The 23,492-nt window shown below is 39.8% G+C and overlaps 1 protein-coding gene across 1 annotated transcript in view; it reads right to left on the bottom strand.

Annotated features, from left to right (window-relative positions):
• CASC3 (CASC3 exon junction complex subunit) overlaps window positions 1-23,492 on the bottom strand; it is a 437,671-nt gene that overhangs the window by 397,510 nt on the left and 16,669 nt on the right. The window contains exons 12-13 of the mRNA XM_063300685.1: window positions 22,470-22,592; window positions 19,455-20,932 (exon numbers count right to left, since the gene is read on the bottom strand). Coding sequence (XP_063156755.1) covers window positions 20,891-20,932; window positions 22,470-22,592 — 165 coding nt within the window. The 3' untranslated portion in view covers window positions 19,455-20,890. The remainder of the gene's footprint in view (window positions 1-19,454; window positions 20,933-22,469; window positions 22,593-23,492) is intronic.

Genomic DNA, 23,492 nt, shown 5'->3' with positions numbered 1-23,492 from the left:
TTATACTTCACCATACAGCCTGCAGTTTTTTGGTTAGGGTTATGCCTTTATTTTCTACTTTTAGTATGGCTGTGTAGGGACTGGGTCCTAACTTTAAATTTTAGGATTGCACACTGCATCCTGAATAAAATTACAAATGTCTTTATCTGCCTTTTATGTTTTAAATGAGAGGCCTTCAATTCAAGGTGTTGGTTATGACCTTTAAAGCCCTATATGGCATGGGGCCAGGTTACCTGAAGGACTATCTCATTCCCATAACATCAACCCATCCCACCTAGTCATGCAGAGAGGGCATGCTGCTGAAGGGAATTCCACTTGATGGGGTCCAGGAGGTGGGCCTTCTCTGCAGTGGCACCCACCCTCTGGAACATGCTGCCCCCAGAGGTGAGGCAGGCCCCTTCCCTTCCGGAAGAGTTTGAAGACCTGGTTCTGCCGCCTTGCTTGGGCTGGGAGGGGCAATAGTTCTTCCTGGGGGTGGCTGGTCCCGTGGTGCCCTCCCTACTGAACGAGATCTTGTCGCTGTTGGATTTTATATTTATTTACTTTCTATTTATATTGGTTATTTGTATGATAATTTATGTCTTTTATAGTTTTAACTTCCAATTTTATTGTAAACCGCCAAGTGCCCCTTGGGGGGAGATGGGCGGTGATAGAAATTTGAAAAATAAATAAATAAATAAATAAATTACTGATTTGTGTACTAGAGCTCTCCTACTATTAGGACTTTCTGAGCTATAAGGGATTATTAGAAAGTATCTTATAGACATCAGCCATCATCTCTTGTCCAGATGGTATGGCATAAAACAACTTGAAATCACATGGTAAGACAGAAGCAGAAAACACCCTGGAGGGGAGCCTGGAGGATCCAGCATCTTGTTCAAGACAATCCATCTTTTATTCTCAGAGTGTGCCTCTGCAGCCAAATTCTCTTGGCCTTTGGAAAGCCAGATGGGTCAGGGCTGGGAAGATTGGTTGAACAGACCTGAGTTTATTAACACGCTGCAGTATGTAAGGTTGGACTGGATTCAGCTTCAGTTAAAGTGGGCCTATCTTGTTCTTTTCTGTGGTTGTATTAAAAGAAACTGAATTCAGAAGACCAGCAGTTCTAATAAAAAATAAACATCAGTGCATGTTAAAGACAATGTACTTCAGATTTCACAAATGTCTATATCAAACAGCTTCATAATCTTGTGAAACAGAAGGATAAAAAGAGGGACATCTTTGCAGTTTCTTTTAGGGAAATTGCCCAGAAAGTTGACTGTTTGATGAGGTATTTCAGGAAAACCAGGACTTCTTTGTGATATCCCAACGTTTTGCAGTTTGCACTACCAAATGTTATGCAGGGATGAAACAGGCTTACAGTGTACAGTGCTCACTATCAGTTTTGGAGATGTCACCAAGATTGTAACCAGTTTAGAAAATGAGCCACCATGGTCCCCAAACACCAAGTTTGCACTGTTGTCCCTGATGTGGTAACACACAAATCCACTCCAGTACCTTTCAGCTCATCTTTTAGATAAATGAACTTTTGGAAGGAGTATAAATAAAGTGCATTAATTATGGGACATCAAATTAGGCCCAGCTTCTAATGATTATATGGAGAAATGCCCTTCATCTTGATTTGTCCCCAGTATAATCCACAGCTTTTCGAAGGACATTCCAATGATATCCCTGATCCCATCCATTCAACTTATTCATGACCTTCTTCTTTTACTGCCCTAAACATTGCGAAGCATAATCATTTTTTCCTAGTCCAGCCTTTCTCAACCTTTTGATCCTAGAGGAACCCTTGAAATATTTTTCAGGCCTTGGGGAATGCCTGCATATTCAGGCTCAAAAGTAGGCCAGAAGTTACAAAATTATTATATTCATTTCATGGGTAGGCCTGTATTTATTTATTTATTTATTTATTAAATTTATATCACCGCCCATCTCCCCCAATGGGAGACTCTGGGCGGTTTACAAAAAATAGCATTAAAACATAGCCAGATAAAAATTACATTAAAATATACATAAAAGCAAATGCAAAATCCAAGTGGAGATGGATCACTAAGCGGTGCTATGGTGCCAGCCATCCCCTGGTGGAGATATCACTCTCCCCCTCCCAAGCAAGGCGGCAGAACCAGGTCTTAAGTTTCTTCCGGAAGTCCGAGAGTGAGGAAATCTGTCTCAACTCCGGGGGCAAGATGTTCCAAAGGGCGGGCGCACTGCGTTATATATGCATTAACAGTGTTCTTAAACTAAAAATAAAGAATGAAACTTACCTCTTTAATGTGAAGTTGCCCAAATTCGAAATAATTTTTTAAATAGATCATGATCTCCCAGGGAACCCCTAGGGACATCTTGCGGAACCCTAGGGCTCCATGGAACCCTGGTTGAAAAACCCTGTCCTAGTCCCTCATCCACTGATATCACATGAGTTTTTAGTTGCTGAACATTGCCTCAAGGGACCAATCATTCTTTGTTTCATACCAGACCAATTGATAGGGTTTTTTTTATGTAGTCCATGGTACTCTTAATAATAATTTCTAAAGCCATAATTTGAAGGTGTTTATCTTCTTTCTCTTGCTCTTTCTCAATGCCCAGCTTTCACAGCCATACACTTCCACTCGAAAAAAACATTGCTTTAACTATTCTGATCTTTGTTGTCACTGAAAGAATATTATCCTTCATGATCTTGTTTAAGTTTCCTATTGCCTTCCTCCATATAAAATAATTAATTTTCTCATCTCCACTGTACTGCTATCAGGATCTATTCCTGAGCTCAAGAAACAAAAGTATCTACTGGCAACTGCAAGTTAAATAAACAGGAAAATTGACATTAATTTTGTTTTCTTAATATTTAACATTAACTTGGAGTTTTCACGGTCCGTTTTTTCCTTTCCTATTGAGCTTTTCTAAGTTTTCTTTATGTTCAGTTAACAAAGTGGTGGTGTTTACTGTGAGTGTTTCAACCTCCAGTTCTGATTCCACTTTTCATCTTTTCCAGTGCTGCTATTCTGATAATATATTCGCTGTACAAGTTAGGCAGGTATGGGGACAATCTGTTTCAAATTCACTCCTTTTTCTATTCTGAACCATTTTGTTTCTCCAAATTCCAAATGATGTCTTAGTGTCTTTGTTAACCCAGATGGAGTGTTAAGAAGTCTGCAAGAAGAGATGAGATGGGGAAAACCTTAGCTGAAAACTAAGGTTACCTCATTTTTTTTAATGAAAATCAATAGACACATGGCAAGCAGAAGGGACAGCCATTTATCTTTCAGCATCACAGTTTTTGCATAGCTTAAAGCGGCTGCCATTCAATTTTTGCAAAACATCTGATTATTTAAGGCATAAGAATTCTATCTCAGAAATGCTTTAGCACCTCCATATAGGAATCTACTTGTAGGAATGTGTGGAAGGAAATCTGTGCACACTTCCTGACTTTAGAGGTCTAGGAGAGGAGCAGGCATTAAAATGTTTTGTGATTTTCCTCGCCTCCAGGAAGAAAGATAGTCAGTGGCAAGAGGGAGGCAGTAATCTATCCTTTATCCTGGTACTAGGAGAGAGAATATGGTTTGCCAAAAATTTTGTACTAATGCCTACAGATTGCAAGCAGTTGGGCCCCAAGTGACAGCTTGGCAGGGAGGTGGAACAAGGGAGGATGGGAAGGATTCCCAGTATGGCTCAAGTCTAGCAGGAACTAAATCTCTAAGAGACCCCTTCTCCATTTGGTGCCCAAGAGATATGATGCCTACATATGACTGCCTGCATTTATGAAGATAAAATGCAGTGCTTTCTAAAACAGTCAATGTAGCAGTGGCTATAGTGACTGTTATGCATGGAGATGACTGCCTCAGCAATGCATTTCGTTTTATGATTTTATATGGTTTTATATTGCCTTGTTAACTCTTTTTATTGATTGTAGTTGTTTGCTGTTCTTACACTGTTTTTTAGTTGTTTCTGAGACACCCAGAACGTTGTATGGAGATGGGCAGCTATATGAATTTGATAAATAAATAAATAACCTAGCAATTTGATCTAGGGGAGGTCTGACATATTCTAAAACTGTCCCTCCCTCCCCTAATGAGTCTTTAACCTGCTTTATGCAGAACAACTTCCCCCAAAACACACTTTAATATCAACAATCAGTTATATGGGAAAAACCATTAAAGAGCATTAACTATTAATGCAACCAGTTACCATGACATTTAATTTATGCATACTTGTGCAATTTTTAAGGAACATGAGTATTTTCTCTCCTCACAGCATGTCTGAATGCATTTAAGGTTACTGTTGTTTCTATTTTAAGGTGAACAAATGAGATCAGAGAGAAATTTCACCACACTCAAACAATGGCCATATAGTCTTCTTTATGTTTTTTCAGAGGTACATCTTATTAAATTAAATGTATTTATTCTAGGTAAGGATGTATAAAATCTATAGCAAGTCTAAAATCAAGCACCCCAAATATAAGTCTATCTGTGTTTTTACCTTTCTTATTTTCTCTGAATTTTGGCCCAGCTGGAATATGTAGCATCTATCTTCGCTACGCAGAATTTTGAGAACTTCTCCAAATATGAGTTATACCTATTTTTTTTTAGTTCCATGTTGTTCTTATTAAAAAAAAACTACTCAGAATAATGCTAATGGTTTCAGAATCCTTAGAAATCAAATGCAAACAGTATTCCTTAAACTGCCACTTCCAAAAATGCTGGAAAAGCAACTGTCTGGAAACTGACATCTAGCATTTAATACATACAAAGGCTGAAGAGCCAGGGGTTAGGTTCTTTTGGAAGACACCACCCTCCATTCTTGAAGAAATGCCCTCTACCTTACACATGTGGAACTATGTGATTGGAAGTGAAGTGGAAATCACAATTTGCATTGCATGTGCTCAGAGGGTTTTATTATTACTTGTGTAATAATCATATTCAATCATTAGACCATTTCTCTTAGCCAGTGTTTCTCAACCTCAGCAACTTTAAGATATGTGGACTTCAACTCCCAGAATTCTCTAGCCAGCTGGCTGGAGAATTCTGGGAGTTGAAGTCCACGCATCTTAAAGTTGCTGAGGTTGAGAAACACTGCTCTTAGCTAACAGAATATGTGTCCAGTTCCAGTTCATGAACCCAAATTATTTATAAATATTTCTCAAAGCCATAGATTACATCAGCCTTTTTCCTTCCTTTTTTTTAAAAGATCTCCTTCACCAATAAAATGCCTAAACTGGGGCCTGATGTGAACATAAATCTTAAATATAGTTTATTTTCTTTAAATGTTGTATTACAAACTGTGGTAAAAATTATGGTTTTGGATGGGATGGTGGGGTGGGGGAGGTTGCCAACCATCACTTATGTTAATAGGGTATAAAATTACATTAGTACAGAACAAGGGTGGAAGCAGTGTGGCCTATAAACACCATACCGTGTACCAGCAATGTTCTGTGTCCTCTATGAGTATGTGGGGTTAAACATTTCAGTTCCTTCTTTTCATTTTTTAGGTGAGATTATGGGGCAAACTGTATGCTTGTGCATTGGCAAGTAGAAATAATCCTAATGGTGATGATGATGATGATGATGATGATGATCCCTTTTTAAACCTAGGTTAGTGCAGATATATGGAACTCTCTCTCTTGTCTTTCCCTTCAATTTCCTGTTGTTTCTATTTTATTAGAAAGGAATTTTCAGTTCTCCTTCTGGCAGTCCCAGCAGCCGGGTGACACATGTGAAACCTTGGTGACATCGTTGCCAAACAGACTATGTGTGGGTGTGACAAATTACATGGCATTTAGAGGGTGGGGGGGAGAACAATCCTTTAACAACAGAGAGAGAGAGCATCTGTACATAAGCTTGTATGTGAGAATATTAAGTTGTTCCATGCAGGAAAATTCTTCTGGTTTTTTGCTACCATATTTTCATTCAGTTTGCTAAAAGAGCATTTGCTTTTAATATTTGTTTCTAAGAAGAATAGATTTTCCGTGAAATTGTCTTGGGTGGAATATTGCTATTCTTTCACTTACTTGGTTACAAGGTAATCAAGGGGTGTCTGTGGATATCCTTCATTCTTTGTACTATTATATTTCCAGTAGCTCCCCTTGGTTTTTGCACATTTCTGTTAAATTCCCAACGGGGATGTCTTCATCCACTTTGTGGGGCGGTGTGGGCATCCAGGAAGGCTACAGGGTGATGGAAGGATGAATAGTGGAAATCCACAACAGTAGCAGTAGCATCCTCCTACACCCAGAACAATAAAATAACTCAAAAACACAACCAAGAGATCTTTGAAAGACATTTTTAGGAACTCTGAGGTTAGGGTAAAAAAAATAAGACATGGTCAGAGAGAGAGAGAGAGAGAGAGAGACTTTTGAGTAATTACACAGCATGAATATTAACCTATTTCTATTCCAGAATGTCATATACTCAACTGATCTCCATTTACCAGAGTGAATCTTCAATTACACCTATGTTGCTCCTTTCAATTTTCTGGGTGCCATTTAGGAATGCTGTTAGGGTCAGTTGCTAGAGCTGCCGCTAAGTTCTAGCCCATCCATATCAGCTCTTTAGAAGCTACATAGTTTTGTTGCCTCCTGCCTCTCAAACATCTGCATGTAAATGTAACTGAAAACATAGTACTATGATACCCTCGCTTGCCACTCTGCATTCTGCAACTGATAAGGTTCTAATTGAAAATATAGAAGATCTTTTGGTTGTTTCTAAGCATCCTTCAGCCAAAAGAACATTTTCCGTGTTTTCCAAGCAGCATAGTAGAGATGACTGCAAAGTATATCATGCATACAGATGGGAGAAAACCCTGCAGCAATATCTAATTGTGGTGGTAGCGATTATATAAAGTCTACATGTGTGTGCATGCACATTCTCTCAGGCAGTGATCCTTGGGTGTGAGAATAAGATGTTGCCACAGATTTTTAAGACTGAAGAGTTTGACAAAATGCGGGGGGCGGGGGGAGGGTATGAACCAAAGAATAAACCACAGATGTTATTATATAACATTATACTAGAAACTGGAGTAAATTTAAAGAATAAAATATGCTGGAGTTCAAAGCTGCTTGGAAGCCAAGTATCTTGACTGCCTAGTATCCTAGGCCTAGCTGCATGTTCCAATTCTTTATAATTTTATCTTCTGTTGTACTGATTCAGATAGGAATAAAGCCACTACCTGGTCAGAGAATACTTTTATTTTTGTAATAAGAAGGAAACAAATAATCAAACACTCAGCTATGTTCATGAGACTTGCAATGTTCACATATGAGAGAAAAGCCACAGAAGAGGCACTCACAGGAGTCAGGTAGCCTTTCAGAGAATGTAATGGTATGTGGGAATGACCTAGGGAGAGGAGGGAGGGGAGAGATGCTGCCTAGGGAATGATCAGATAAGAGAGGGTATAGCCAGCAGCTGCATAACGGACAGAAAAAGAAACTTAAAAAGCAACATCCATAATTTATCAGGCTGTAAAAGAGACTGCAGGAGATTTGTACTTTCAGACTTGCAAGATTCTGTTAATGTAGCCTTACAATAAAGTAGAATTAGCTCATCTGGTCGTGCTTCCTGTCTGGTCTACCTGGGATGGCTGACAGAGAAGCCCTAGAATTAAGTATCTGTATGCTCAACCTTAGTTATTCCCTTTGATTGATTATGTGCCATCAAGTTAGCATGCAAAAAACACTAAGAAGAAAAAGAAGTTGTTGTTGACTCTTAGCAACCACACAGACAGATTTTCTCCATGAGGATCTGTCCATGACCTGGTCTTTCAAGTCTTTTAATGATGCACCCATCGCCACTGTAACTGAGTCCATCCACCTTGCTACTGGTCATACTCTTCTCTTTCCTTCCACCTTACCAAGCATTAGCGCCTTCTCCAGAGAGTTACTGTAGGTCTTCACATGATGTGGCCAAAGTATGATAATTTGAGCCTGGTCATTTGTGCATCATAGTGAGAACTCTGGGTTGATTTGTTTGATGATCCACTTTTTTATTTTTTTGGCTGTCCGCAATATTCTCAGCAGCAGAAACTGATAAGTCTGTCTCCTGCTTCATTTTGGTTTCCTAACCCATACAGTCCAACTACACTTTCCTCTTTAATGTTTTCAACTTTGGCATTCCAGTGTCCAATCCCAAGCAGCACATCTTGTTTGTACGTTCTGTCGATTTCAAATTGAACTTGATCATAAAATTCATCAACCTCCTCTTCTGCATTGGTGGTTGGAGCATCAACTTGAATGATCATCATATTAAAGGGTTGTCCACGAAGTCGAATTGATATTATTCAGTTACTGATTGCATTGTAGCCAAGTACGGTTCTTGCAATACCCTTCCTAACTATAAAAGCAACATGGTTCCTTGTTTGTTTTTCATGTCCTGAGTAATAAACAGTGTGATCTTCTGAATGAAAGTGTCCAATCCCAGGCCATCTCAATTCACTGATGCCTAAGATGCCAATTTCTAGACATTTCATTTTGTCTTTAACTGTGTAAGCTTTCCAGTGTTCATCCTTCTTACATTCCATGTTCCCACTATAATTCTTTCTTTGCAGCTTTGGATTTTCTTTTCCTGCATAGCAATATCAGCAAGTAGACATCCCAAAGACTTTGATCTAGCCACATCATAAACACCATTAGTACACTGAAAGATCCTCAGCTGTTCCTCAGTGGCACGATGCGTGCCATCTGACCTGAGAGGCCCATCATGATAGCATCTTTTCTGATGAACAGTTTTATTAAAAGATACCATCAATCATTTTATATTTTCTATCCATGTGTTTTTCTTAATAAAAATACAGGAGTGGTTTACCATTGCCTTCTCTTGCAGAATATGAATTGATGCCTTTGCCATTGTCACTAAAGTGATCATCCATCTCCAGCATCTTCCTGTATTGCTGCTGCCCAATATAGGTGTCTGCAAAGTGGCCCTGCTGGCAATATATACTCTTGGCATACATTCCCGACATTCTTCACTCATCACTCCCAGGAACACCCACCACCACGATGAGGCAGCACAGCAGGACTTGGTGGGGGGTATATGATTCAGACCTAACATTAACCATCAGCCCTGGTCTTGTGAATAGATTTTTCTTTCAAATTAAGTCATGTCCAGCTTTCTGTGAAAATCCCTTTTTTCTAATCAAAACAGGTATTTTTAAAAAACACAGAATGGGCACTCTGAAGCTATGTGGATAACAGATTCATATCAATATCATGAACTGTAGCCATGAGGAAGGTCAGCTTCTCTGAATATAAATGCTATATATGTGGCATCCAGTTAACATGTTCATTCCTGAAGCTGAGTTTTATAAGGAGGAAATTAGGGGTTCTTTTTCATGCCTGGTGGGGGAGGGGGACATGGCCTCTGTTTAATTTTATGAGGGATGATTGTCGAGGGTCAGACCTTTAAAGAGATTAGGAGGCTGCAGTTGAGGGCCTGGCTTTGGCAGGCCATGGTGGCAAGTATAAAAAGGAGAAAAGGGAAGGAAGACTGTGAAGAAGTCGTAACTGGCAAAAAGCGGTGGCAGGAGTTGGATGAAATTCAACAGAAGGATAGATTGGGAAGAGACAGAGTGTTGGATATTAAATGAGAAGTTGGATGGCTGTGGGGATTGGGTGGAAAAGAGAAGCAGGAAAGGAAACTGAGTGTCAGTGAGAAGAAAATCGAAAAGAAATAAAGTTTTGGAGAAAAAAGGGTATGTGGATGATGGGATTTTGATATGCCTCACATATCTGATGGCAATTAAAAACAAGTGCAGGAGAAATGTTGGCCAGCACAAAGGTTGGCAAGTTCTCTAGAATACTAGGCAGAGAAGGGGGTGGAGGCCATCGAAGCCTCTTTTATTGTGGTAGCTTGGGAAGATGGTACCATTTTGGGAATTATGTGCCAGCGGGTCCGGCATGTAGCAGATGAGGCTGAGTTGCTTGGATAGGCCTGCTGGAGATGAATGAGTGCTGTCTGTAGGTTGCTTCATGGAGGCTGCTCTGCACCTACCATAGTTTCTCAATGGTGGTCCTGGAAATCAGAAAGGGGCCCTGTGTAGCCACAGACAATCCAGCTGACCTGTTACTCCTTTTTACTTTGGGTGGTCTCAGTCGCACCACAGATTCCCTTTATTGTGTGAAATTCAGGGAGCAATGATGGGCTCCCTCCCCCTGAGGGAAAGAATGGAAGAGGGACCTAGTGAGTGTATGGCTTGTGGGGAAGGGGATAGTGGGTTACGGTTTGTGGAGAGTCAGTGGAGGTAGGTGGGCCAGTAGGACTCTATCCAGTTCACCCTGAGTTTGAAGGAGGCAGAGTGCTTGGGGTGAGCTGAGAGTCACTTGGGCTTTCATTGGGCTCTATAATTATGCTAGCTAGGACATATTAGTGGGGGTAGATTAGGCACCTTGTGGGGCAAGACATGGATGGGCCAATTTTGATGATAACAGGACAGGGAACTTATAACAGCAAGCAGTGGGATGCTCTTTCAGAGGAAAGGGGACTTGGTCATGGATGAACAAGTGGACCTGGCAAGTATTATGAAAAACTGGTTTGAGAAGGGCAAGTATATGACCTTGGCTAAGTTTTACCCTCCTGTAAATCCAAGGCTGAGAAATGAGCAGCAGTCTATGCCTTTTAATAAAACTGTTTGTCAGAAAAGGTGCTATCAGACTTCTTCGGTTTTTTGCCACCATAGACTAACACAGCTCTCCTTCAATGTGATCATCCACGTACATTTCTCAACAACAATATAGAAGTGATTGCCATTGCCTCCTTCCAGGATTTATTTTTAACCACCCAGTTTAGCCTACAGCCCTGGCATATCCTGGTGGTCTCCTATCCAAGTATGATGGAAGATCAAAACCTACTTAGCTTGTTCAAGATTAGCAATGATCAGATTGGTGCTGCCACCTGCTGTATAGCCATGCTCATTAAAAAATGTCATCTCAAAATGCTTAATTCTTGATCAGAAAAAGTTCCAAACTGTCTGCAGTTCTGAGGCTCTTTTGTGAATAGTTGCTTTACTGAAAGCAAAGAAAATGGGGGTAAACTAAATGGGCAGTTTCCTCAATACGTGGAATTATAGAGAACAGTCCCTCAAGGATCAGAGCTGGGACCAGTTTTTTAAACTTATTATTAAGGTACCTTGACTTAGGGGTAGGCACTGAGTTGTCCAGAATGGTGGACAATAGTGAACTCTTCAGGGGACTGAAAAGCAAAAACGACTATGAAGAGCTCCACAAGGCTTTAAGCTGGATGAATGGTTGAGTGACAAATGCAATTCAGTCTAAGCCAAAGTAAAACAATGGACATGGGGCAAAACTCCTAACTTCACATACTTCTTGATTGGGGGGTCTGTATCTAACCAAGAAAAAGATCTTGATGTCAGAGTGGATGGGTCATGGAAGATTTGAGTCAGCATGCAGCAGCCGCGGAAAATGCAAATTCTATGCTAGGGATCATTAGGGCTTAAATTGAAACACTGTTAATGGTGCCCTTATGCAAATCTATGTATGCTACATCTGGAGCCACCACTTTTCAAAAAGCGTATATTATCGCTGGAAAAAACTGCATGAGAGGATAACCAAAATGATTGGGGGCTTAAATACCTTAGCTGGGAGAAAAAAGTAGAATGTTTGGTGGATTGAGGGGATACATATCATAAACTATAAAATCAGAAGGTGGGCAGGGAGAAGTTTTTCTTCCTCTCTCAAAACATTAGTACCAGGGATCATGCAATAAGGCTAATTAGGAGACTTAGAGCAGACAAAAGTTAGTAGTTATTCACACAGCATATAATCAACACAGAGAATTTGTTACTACAAAACTGGTGTGGCTACTATCATGGATGGTTTTAAAAGGAGATTGGGTAAATTCATGGAGAAGTCTGCCAAGGACTATTTGTCTTGATATTCAGTGTTGCCTCTGGGTTGAGGGCAGTGCACCGCCAAGTATCAGTTGCAAGGCAAACAATGTTAGGAGAGGGGTACATCTCCGGCCTGTCAGCACTCTATCTCAGGGTTTTTCAGGCTGTGTTCTGTGGAACCATAGACTTCCATGGGAATTTGATGGGAAAAAAGCATACTTGAATGGACCATCTATAGCAATTTTTCTAAGGTACAGAGGAAAGTATGAGTCTTGTTCTCCCATGAAAAACACCACAGCTGCCATTTTGCAGATCAGAGGTTCTGAGAAATTACTTTTTAACTAACAGCCTGAAAAAGTTTGAAAAGCCCTGCTCTGGAGGTCCCTGGTTGACCACTGTGCAGGACTGAGACGGGCCTTGGCCTGTTCCAGCAGAGCTATTCTTATCCTTCTCTGTTCTTAAGCGATAGCACTTTAAACACAGAGTATCACAAAGCAGGCAAGGAAAGGGGCACCATCTTAGAACTTTTCCTCTGATCCCAGTATTGGGTATATAATCCAGACAAAACTGAAAACTGGATCAACTTCATACTAACTTCTAAGATGCCCCAGTTATTAGCATTCTCCTTTATAATAATCAAGAAGTATTGATCAGGAAATATTTTAGCTGGGCCACTAGGTCAGCTAGGATCTCCTCTTCCACCTTTGAAGGACTGGCATTTCAAGTAATTAAAATCTTGCAGTTGTTTTGATGCCTTGCTCCTCAGTAGGACCAAGTGGCAGAGGAGTATTGCTAGATAACTCTTATAAATGAGCAACTGAAACTGAGGAATGGTCTTGACCAATGTTTTTCAACCATGGTAACTTTAAGCTATGTGGACTTCAACTCCCAGAATTCCTCAGCCAGCATGCTAAGGTTGAGAAACACTGGTCTTGACTAAAAGACAACCTTATGTGCTGTTTCATGGCAAGGTTATTTATTGGCCATATTTATTTATCCCATTTCAAGGCCACCCATCTTCTTAACAACCCTGGGCAGCTTACAAAAAAGAAACTTGTACTTATAAAAAGAAATCATAGCCAACTAGAAGAACAAATAAACAGACAATGCCATTTTGATTGACTCCTGAGTCATGCCTTCTCAGTGGCAGCATCTGCCCTGTGGAACAGCATCTCCCCAGACATTTGGATGGTCCTAACCCTGCTAGCCTTTTGCAAGGCACTGAAGACCTGGCTGTTTCCCCAGGCACTTAGGTCAGGTGGATAGATGAGCTCTGCTGTTACTGATGTGCTTTTTTCTGTCAGTGGGGTTTTGTTTATCCTTGGGTACGGAGGGGATGGGAATATGCTGTGGGTTTTTCTGTGTTTGAATCCTTATAAGCTGCCCAGAGTCACTTGGGTGAGATGGGCAGCTATATAAATCATATAAATAAATAAATTCCCAACATCCAAGCCAGTTCATACTCCCCATGTCTTTTTCCAACCTCATTCTATTTTTTACCACTTAAAGTGAAAATGGAAAACTTGTGGCCTATCAGATGTTGCTGAATTGTAACTGCCAATAGCCTTAGCCTCAGCCCAGCATAGCCAGTGATGAAAGTTACTAGGGAGTTGTACATCTACTTTTTTTTTTTTTGGTAGCCTCCTCCATCTGCTCTGTTGAAATGTGCGTTTCCTGCTGAACATCAGCAATTCAATTTTCTGGTTTTAGTAGGGCAGTCCAAAGACTGCTTGACTCACATAATGGTCAGATCATCATGTCCATAAATCATGTTGATTTGTAAGGGGGAGGGGGGATCTGGGTTTGTTTGTTTTTTTAAATCTAAATAGGATGAAATTTGTAAGAAACCTAGATCATTATGGGGAGGTAAAGTACACCCAGTTCCATAAAAATAGGTGTGTGGAGTTTCCCATCACATAGTCTTTTGATCTTTCAGGTGACACCACTTAATATGACTAAAATATATGTGGCTGCCAGCCAGGCCAAAATGAAATGAGAGGGTTTGTTCTTATAAGGACAAAAGACAGGAAGACAAACGCTCATCTGCATGCAAGGTCAGATAAAAACTTACTTTAATGGCCTTCTGGAAGCTTGTAAAGACAGAGTTGTTCTGGACCACAAGGGAGGGATGATGAGCGCATACTCGGTGTTACTGTAACGTATTATTATTGCCTTGGTTTTATTATAGTTTTATTGATGTACTCTGCTGGGAGCCCATGCAGAATAAATTTATTTTCTATCCCACCTTTAAATTTATTTGTATTTATTTTCTATCCCGCTTTTATTATTCTTTATAAATAACTCAAGGCGGCAAACATACCAAATACTCCTTTCTCCTCCTATTTTCCCCACAACAACCACCCTGTGAGTTGGACTGAGAGAGAGTGACTAGCCCAAGGACACCCAGCCGGCTTTTGTACCTAAGGCGGGACTAGAACTCTCAGTCTCCTGGTTTCTAGCCCAGCACCTTAACCACTAGACCAAACTGGCTCTATTTCTATTTCTTCCTATTCCTATTTCTAATGATAGAAATAAGGTAACATATTTATTCTGCACAGTTAAAGAAAGCTTATTAAGGAATTATTTGTAGGAGTGATAAATGCATGAAAGATAATTGTGTGAAAGGTGAAAAGCCCGCTGTGCAAGCACCGAGTCATGTCTAACCCTTTGGGGGGATGCCGCTTTCGCGACATTTTCTTGGCAGACTATACAGGGCTGCAACTAGGGTCTGTGTCACCTGGGGCAAACATGGATTCTGCACCCATTTTGCCCCCCCAGTGCTCATTTTGGCGCCCCCCCAGCTCAGCACCTGGGGCACATGCCCTGCTTGCCCCCCCCCCAGTTGCACCCTGAGACTATATAGGGGTGGTTTGCCATTGCCTTCCCCAGTCGTCACCTTCCCCAGCAAGCTGGGTACTCATTTTACTGACCTCGGAAGGATGGAAGGCCGAGTTGACCTGAGCCAGCTACCTGAGAATCCAGCCTCTGATGGGATCAAACTTGGGTCATGGGGAGAGTTTCGGTTGCAATACTGCCGCCTACCACTCTGCACCACACAAGGCTGAAAGATAATTAAACTAATACAGTTGAAGTTATTGTCTTTAATCAAAATTAAAAAGTGTGTCTGTGTGATTATGAAAGGATGGGATGGGGGGAAAAGAATAAACTGGATAACTGAAAGATCAAACAAGAATGAGATAGAAGAGGATGAATTAAATAAGTAAGTAAGTAATTCGCAAGGAGGAATGCTGTCACTCACACAGAACCACTCATATGGAGAATCTGGGTGGAATGATACATAACACCAAATATATGCATCCCTCTCTCTCTCCACTCAATTGACTGTGACTGTGGTATAACTGAGATTTAGGTCATTCAGATTTAAGGATTAATCTATTGATTCCTGTATTCAGCATTTTATTAAGTATCAAATTTGTATACAGATTTGTACACAAACATGTAGATCTCCTGAACCACCTATTGGAAGCAGAGCCCCACATGGGATTTTCGTTGGGAACCAAGTACATTCATTACTTCATTCTTCCTTAGGTTAAAAACCACACTGAATGTCTCAGTTGTGCATAGTGTTCATGCTTCAGACACTTGTATTTTTAGATGGAAACATCATGATTGTTATATATAATTTAAACTCTGTGTAGGTATTTAAGAGAGCCAGTTTGGTGTAGTGGTTAAGATATCTGGCTAGAAACCATGAGATGATGAATTCTGGTCCCACCTTAGGCATGAAGCCAGTTGTGTGACCTTGGGCTGGTTATGAAGGCAATGGAAAACCACTTCTAAAATCTTACCAAGAAAATTGCATGGACTAGTCTAGAAGTCAACACTGACTCGAAGGCACCAAAAAAAAAAAAGGATTTTAACTGCCCACAAAGAGAAACCAAATTCTAACCTTAGCCATTTCACACTATTGCTCCTACCACTGTGGCTGCTGATACTCAAAATTACAAAAAGCATCTCCAAAGTTGTGACAGATTGCCCAAACATGCAAAATTAGAAAAGGAATAAATACCAATATAAAGTGCAGTCTTATTTTCCGACCCACCCTCGAAAGTCCTGCAAACGTTCTTTATAACTATTTGAAGGTTAGGGTCATACTTTTCACTTATGGCAAAAATGCTAAGGGCCACACCCATGGTGATTAGCTACATGGCACCCCTCTGAACTAGACCAGGCATTTGCCTGACTTCAGAGAAAAACTCCTGTTGCTGCTCATACAGGCTTAAGAGAAAGTACCTTCTGTGACTGGGTTCACATAACCTGCCATATCTTTATTTTAATCAGGGCTTGTTTAGTAAAATGGCTGGATTCATACAATACATACTATAAAACCTAACAAACCATTTTATATGTATGTATATCTTACCATAATGTGTGAACCTTATTAATGAAAATGCTAATTCTGAACCTCTTTTTAATTGTTTATAGCTTCCCTCTCAGGTAAATGCCGCATTGTCCCCTCCATGATGATGATGCTATCTGTTCAATCATGTCCAATTCTCCACAATTCTACGGACCAGCTCTCTCCACATTTTCCTATCTTGTACAACTTCTTTTAGTTGTTTTATGATCTGGCTAGTGTCAGCTTTGATGGTGTCTAGCCACCGTGTCTTTTGACGGCCTCGTTTCCTTTTACCGCTGACCATTCCCAGCATAATTGCCTTTTCAAGCAAGTTTGACCGCATGGCATGGCCGAAATAAGGTGGAGTTTTGTTCCCCTCCAAAGCTAATAGCCCTATATGGAAAGGATAGTAAAAATGATATCACCCCCATTTTCACTGGGGATGTTATTTGTATAACTTAAATGTCAGTATTAAGACACTCCCTCCCTCCTGCTGACTCTGCTTCATAGAACAATTAGTTGTGAATTATGCTGCCCTCTACTGGCTTGGTTATTAGTCAGCCCAGGAGGCATGTCAGAATGGGGGTAGCCTGTAAAGTGTACTGTATAACATTTGCCATGATGCCATTAATTTCCTGTACGATATTGGCAGGAGATTTGGTGCTGAGGCTTGATAATTTGACAGCAAAAAGTGGTGATAGAACTTCAAGGAGCTTCAAGGACTCCATATGACCACCCACCCCTACCACAAAGAAATCTGGCTAGGTAATTTTGAGGCATGTGAAATAATCAACCACCCAATAGTATCCACAATGGTGATTTGTGCCTATTGGGAGAGATAAGGCAAAGGAAAGGATTGCTAGTATTGTGTCCCTATTCTTTTATCTAGCAATGACCCTAAAAGCTCTTGAGCACTGCAGTACAATTCCTTCAGTCACCTAACTGAACTTCAAAATAATCTCTTAGCTTGGTTCAGTAGTCCCACATGCTATCATACTTGATTCCCTGATGCGGGAGGGGGAAAAGAACTGTAGCCTCACTACTATCCCTTTTATCTTATAATTATATAATTTCGATAGGACCCCCAATTATATTTAATGGAAGGCATGGCATGTTATCTTTGCCCAGTGATTTATTCTATTCTAAATCCCGATGGGCCTTTGCAAGAGCATATTGCAACCCCCTTCCTTCTGCACTACTACAGGGCAGGCATAATAAAGCTCCTATAACTTGCCACTTGTGTCTTTGTGGTATGGATGAAATCTAAGTGATTACAAGAGTGCTTTTACACTGTAGATTTTATTTGGCCTTACACCAAAATTTGATCTTTTTTTTGTAATAACTCCGGGAGAGTCAAAAGATTATGTGGCCATCCTGTTAGCTGAAAGGAACTTTCAGATCACTTATAACATCACCAAGTTCTGTTATGTAGCTTCAAGAATGCAGCAGATAGATCCTGAGACTAAGTTCCTCCTGTATTATTTGTCTTTTTGTAGTTGTTATTGGGGGGGGGGCATGGTGCTGAACTTTGACAGTAATAAAGTATTCCATTTGAACTTCCAATTAGGCCATTGCTCCAGGTACGAAAAAGTAACCTTACAGAAAGGCCAGCATTAGAGACATATGCTCTAATCACAGTCAGCAGTGAGCACCCATCCACAACTGTGGAAAAATAGGTGCTTTCAGAGCCATCTTCTAGGCAGGAGCCTGGCCTGATCTCAGTCTGCTGTTGGCTCTAACAGTATCCTCTGGCAATGGTATTAGTCTTCCTCTCATCTGTGCTTGAGAAGAAAGGAAGACTCAAAGCTAGAGGAGCCAGGGATTGAAGGCCTTTCCTCTGTCCCGGTTGGAAGGAATTGAGACAGGGCCTGGACTGCTATAAGCTGAACTGAAGTTAAAATGTGAAGGCTAATACTTATGGAAATTTATTCCTCTCATCTGCGGCATCCAAATCTTATTGGATTTACTTCAGTCAAACAGAAGTGCATTGAATATGTCGCATTCATTATTACTGCAGTTGACCCAAAGCATTTCTTTAGAACAAAAACATTTGTCTAGGAAACCTATTATTATCTTGCTAGAATTAGCCTCAGAGACATGTTCCTAAATTTTCAGTTGATTGGTGCCTATTGAGTACATCCCATTACCTGTATCATCTCTACCTTGTTCTCTTTCACACAGTCAACCATTAAAAGAAAGGCTTTAAGGAAGATTGTATAGTTCTTTCCTATTGCACCTTGTATTTCAGCTTTTAGAAGTTAAACACTGTCTCCCAATCCCATTACAAGCTTATTGTTTATAGCTAAGAGCAAAATCTTTCACTTAAAAATATTTTCCCAAGCACTCCATATTTTTTTCCTTTCTCCACAATGAATATGGAACCATTCCCCAGGCATCTTTTGTTAATGCCCCTGAATTCTACACTAAGAGAAACCCCTGCTGCTGCTTCTCCCCACTCACCAGTCTCTCCCAAGCAGGAAAAATTTATTTATTTATATTTCATATTTTGTTGCCACCCATCTCACTAAGAGTGACTCTGGGCAGTTTACAATAAAATTAAAATAACTACAGATTAAAATACAATAAAAGCAAAATTCTTCAAATTGTAAAAAAATGCTGCTTCAGGAACCAAAACCAATAACAACAACCATTAGTCAGACCAACATAGGCATCCTCCAGGTGTCTTGGCTTTAACTCCCAGAATTCCCAAACAGTATAGCCACTGCTGATAATTCTAAAAGTTGAAGTCTGCATATTTGGAGGACTCTGTTAATCTTTCATACCCTTACTACAGCCCTCAAGTCACCTTTACACCAAAACCCAACTGCATACATAACTCCCTGCTGTTTTGAGGTGGGAAACAGATGAAAACTGTAGTATAAACCTTGAAATAGGCTATCACTGTTTAAAAAAGACAAAATTCCCAAACTCCCACTGCAAAAAATATTAAATGTGGCCTTTCATTGGAAAAGGTTGTCTGCCTCTGTTTTAAGGGGATTTAAAAAATCTTATACTGTATAACTACGAACATTTTTAGAGAAGCACCTGCCTGCTCATACAAGGCTGAGGTACTAATATGGAGGAGGCTGACAACTAATACCATGATGAGAACTGGTTATAAATAAGGAGGAAGGAAGCAGGGGCTGGCTGAGGATAGATGGAAAGGTTAATGGACCAGCTTCCACTGAGTATCTACCACGTATTATCTTTTGCATCAAACACTGCAGTACTATTTACACAAAAAGAGCAATTTGGAAACAGGAACAAAAAAAAATATTTATTAACAAGAATTAGCTATCACAGTGTCCTTAGGTCTAAGATTTCAAGACTGATGTTAAAAGAATACATTTAAACATTAAGGCAGAAAAAAACCCCAAATATATTTTCAACATACAGGGCTTTTCTTCAAACACTAACTGAACTTGTTTGCTTTTTAAAATTAATAGAATCAATTTTTTTAAAACAAAAATAGGCCCTGGTACACCCCAAGCAGGAATTTACACATGCACCAAAAAAAAAAGCAGACAGATCCAGGATGTCTTCTGAAAACATCACCAAAGGTTAATTCAATGCCAATCAATTTCTGCCTGCCCAAATGGCTACAAGGTGGTCATTTCCTAATATGGTTTTGTAAGCAAATTAAGTACATTCAAAGTTTAGGAGGATTACAAGAGGTGAGTGGAAGCCATGCAGCCTGACAAGGAAACCATAAGCTGCAAAGGCAGGCAAGAAAAAGACTGACTGTGAGGCATCATTTAGAACAGTGTTTCTCAACCTTGGCAACTCTAAGCTGTGTGGACTTCAGCTCCCAGAATTCTCAGCCAGCATGGGGAATTCTGGGAGTCGAAGTCCACACAGCTTAAAGTTGCCATGGTTCAGAAACACTGATTTAGAGCTTTGAAGAACGGATAGTGCTGTACAAGGAGCAAACACCTTTTATGCCTTCTAAACAATGCACCAGAGATCGGTTTGAGCATGAAATGTCTATCTTTTAAGGTTATTGTAGGGCACCAACTACTTAAATGCTTAATCTTGCACATGTAAAAGATTTGGTGGGGGGACAGCTCATAGAAAAAATGTTAAGTAGATCTTTGCCACTGGGTCTCTTTATGAACTAAAGTTTGTTTCCTGAAAAACTGACAAATGTTTTTGTCATTATGGTTTTCAGGTAAGGTGACCCATGCCCTCGATAATCTCAATCTCAAGAAATGAACAAAAATTTGTCCTAGCATGACTTATTTTAAAATTGTACTGTTGGGAAAAAAATACAGCCAAGGAAAACAAATTCATATAACTCAAGTTAACAAGGCCAGTTAAACAGAACAGAAAGAAAGAGGGACAGGTACATCAGATGGGAAACGAACAGAGGGATGCATTGAATAGTTTTAGCCTGACACTTGAAAACTGTCACATTTAGAAAGGAATAGAACTGCTCCTCTGTCAGCGAGCAGATAAATCTTCCATCGAACGATGTACCAGAAAAAAAGGGACTGCAAAGATATCTGATTTTGCTGGTACCCTTCTGACAGACATCTTGCCTCGGTTTTGATACTGATATGGCCTGGCCTAGCAGAAGTATCTGCACCCAGGTGCATCATTCATTACCAAGGGAAAAGAGAGGAGAGGTTCCACAAAGGAGCTGTCTTCTGTCTTCCACAGGGCCAGCTCTGGTACTCTATGAAATCAGCAAGATGCAGAATTCTAAATGTTGCTCCTTTCTTTGGATTTTTCATTTCTGCCATCCTAGATAGAAATGAGAAGGGGGAAAAGAGCAGAACCCTTTCATTAACATGGCTTTGGAGCTGGCAGTGTGAAGCCTCTTGCCCACCGCCCTTCTCTGCAGAGAAGCAACTCTTTCTTGAAGCAGGATCTTACCTACCCCCACACTTTTCCCAAGAAAAAATCACAAACCAGGCAAAACTGGCTGCTAAAAGAGGTGCTGAGTTGGGAGCACAGTCAAGCATCAACTCCCAGCCACTTCAGCCACATGCCTGTTCCCCCTTTGTAAACATAGCTTATTGTCACCAAGATCTAACCAAATTCTTGATCATATCCCAAGCAATTCTCCTTTATGAAACAGTATCCTTTTTCTTGGCCACTATACACAAGCACATATCCTTTGCTTTACTACTGTGTCCAACCACAGAGCTCCTTACAAGTAATATTCCTGCAGAACAATTTTAACTCAGCATTCTTTGTGACATTCTACCTGCCTACATGGAAGGAGGAAGTTTTAAGCAACATTCCATCACCAAACTCCCAACTTCAGTCTGAAATGGTGTGGCCCAGTCACAAATTGTGAGTTTAGTCAGTATTTATCTAGAGAATAGTCAGAAGTTAACTGTGGATACAAATATATTATTCTAAGTCCTTAACTTTACCAACTTTTGCTACCTATCAATTCAACACTTTAATATGAAATAAGCAAATGTAAGATCTGAATTTAATTTACAGGTGTATCCTCTATTGGGTAACTGATCATAAAAAAAAAGTCAAGAAACCAAGATTAAAACAATTCAGTTATTCCTGTTTTCTACAAAAGGTTTTAGGAATTTATCTTAATCTGTGGCCCCATAATAAGGAAATGGGGTTTCTTGAGAACTATAGACTCTTCCCCACACTTTAAAAAGGGAAACGCTTATCTTCACAGAATTTGGAACACTATTTTATATTTATTTTTTATGTATTTACTATCCCTTTATTATTTTATAAAATAACTCAAGGCGGCGAACATACCAAATATTCCTTCCTCCTCCTATTTTCCCCACAACAACAACCCTGTGAGGTGAGTTGGGCTGAGGGAGAGTGACTGGCCCAATGTCTATTAATGTTGTGCTGATGAAGTAATAGAGCATCATATATTTTCATATGAAAAGAATAACATACAAAATAAAGATAAAACACTAAAAATGTGAAGCTTTTGCCAGATCAAGTAAATAGTGGTACATTTATTTATACATTGCACAGAAAAAAGTTTAGATTTATTATGAGGTAATCTGTCAAATAGTGAAGCTGCAATTAAAAAGATGGATTTTAAAATATGTTTTTAGTTTAGTCAAATAGCATCTAGATATCAACCTTGATTTTAAATTCTAAGTTTATCTTCAAAAGTCTTTATAAATGTTAACATGAACCCCATTTACAACCTGTAACAAGAAATTAGAGTTTGCAACGTATCAGTCAGGTGGAGAGTTCAACCACTCTCACTAGTTAATGACATTTGTCCCATGGAAGCAGACACAATAATTGAACTAGAAAGAGACAGAGGGAAACAACCAACCTCAGGAGGGGGTGGCTTGATAGTGACCGGCTGGGAGGTTCTTCGGGGTGGTGAAGGTTTGGGTTGTACTTGTTGCTGGACTGTGTTGTAATAGGTGACCCCTCCATACACCTGAGATTGGGCCTGCAAAGCCAAAAGGAAAGAATATTATTAGTTCGTTCCAAAATGTTATTGTATATACATTTTTAATTCATTGAAATTCAAAACACAGACATATTAACTGAATTAGAAATTCAATGAGTTCAAAAAGACACCAACACCTAGTAAACTGTAAAATTATAAAATATCAACCTTGTATGTTAAAAAAAACCTTTGAACTGCCTACTGAAAGACAAACATTTTATTAAAACTTGCACATGAAGATTTTTTAAGGATACATTCTATTCTAAGAAACAATGTACTGTATTTCATTCTTTAGCAGCTACCAGAATTGCTGTATTATTCCTTCCTGCATTATTGTAATCCACCAAACTTAACTGCTCTTTTTCTCTGTACAATGAACTTTTATTTTATCTCTTCACCAGTACTCTGGCTTAGTCCAAAAGCACATGAATCAGACATCTTGCTGACACTAAGGTGGTCTACGTTTCAGCTCAGATGGAAAATCAGTGCACTTAAAACTCACTTTAGGACTATCAATTCCACATCAAGTAGTATTGATTAAAAATAAGGAAGTTATCAAGTTTTCATTACATCAGTATATCCACAACTTTTTTTGGGGGGTGCCTTTGAGTCAATGTTGACTCTTGGTGATTGCCTAGACTAGTCCCTGAAGTTTTCTTGGCAAGACTTTTGGAAGTAGCTTGTCATTACCTTCTTCCTAGGGTTGAGAAGGAGTGACTGGGCCAAGGTCATCAAGTTGCCTTCATGCCTAAGGCAGGACCAGAACTCACAGTCTCCCAGTTTCTAGTCTGGGCCTTAACCAGTACACCCCACTGGCTCTCATGTTTCCTATATGCAACATATATTTTTTGTTCATCTGATGACTGAGTGATCATCATTAAATCATATCTCTAAAAAGCA

Source organism: Candoia aspera, chromosome 4 (genome assembly GCF_035149785.1).
Source record: "Candoia aspera isolate rCanAsp1 chromosome 4, rCanAsp1.hap2, whole genome shotgun sequence".
NCBI lineage: Eukaryota > Metazoa > Chordata > Lepidosauria > Squamata > Boidae > Candoia > Candoia aspera.
The sequence above is the reverse complement of the archived record's forward strand: the minus strand, read 5'-3'. Positions and strand labels throughout refer to the sequence as shown.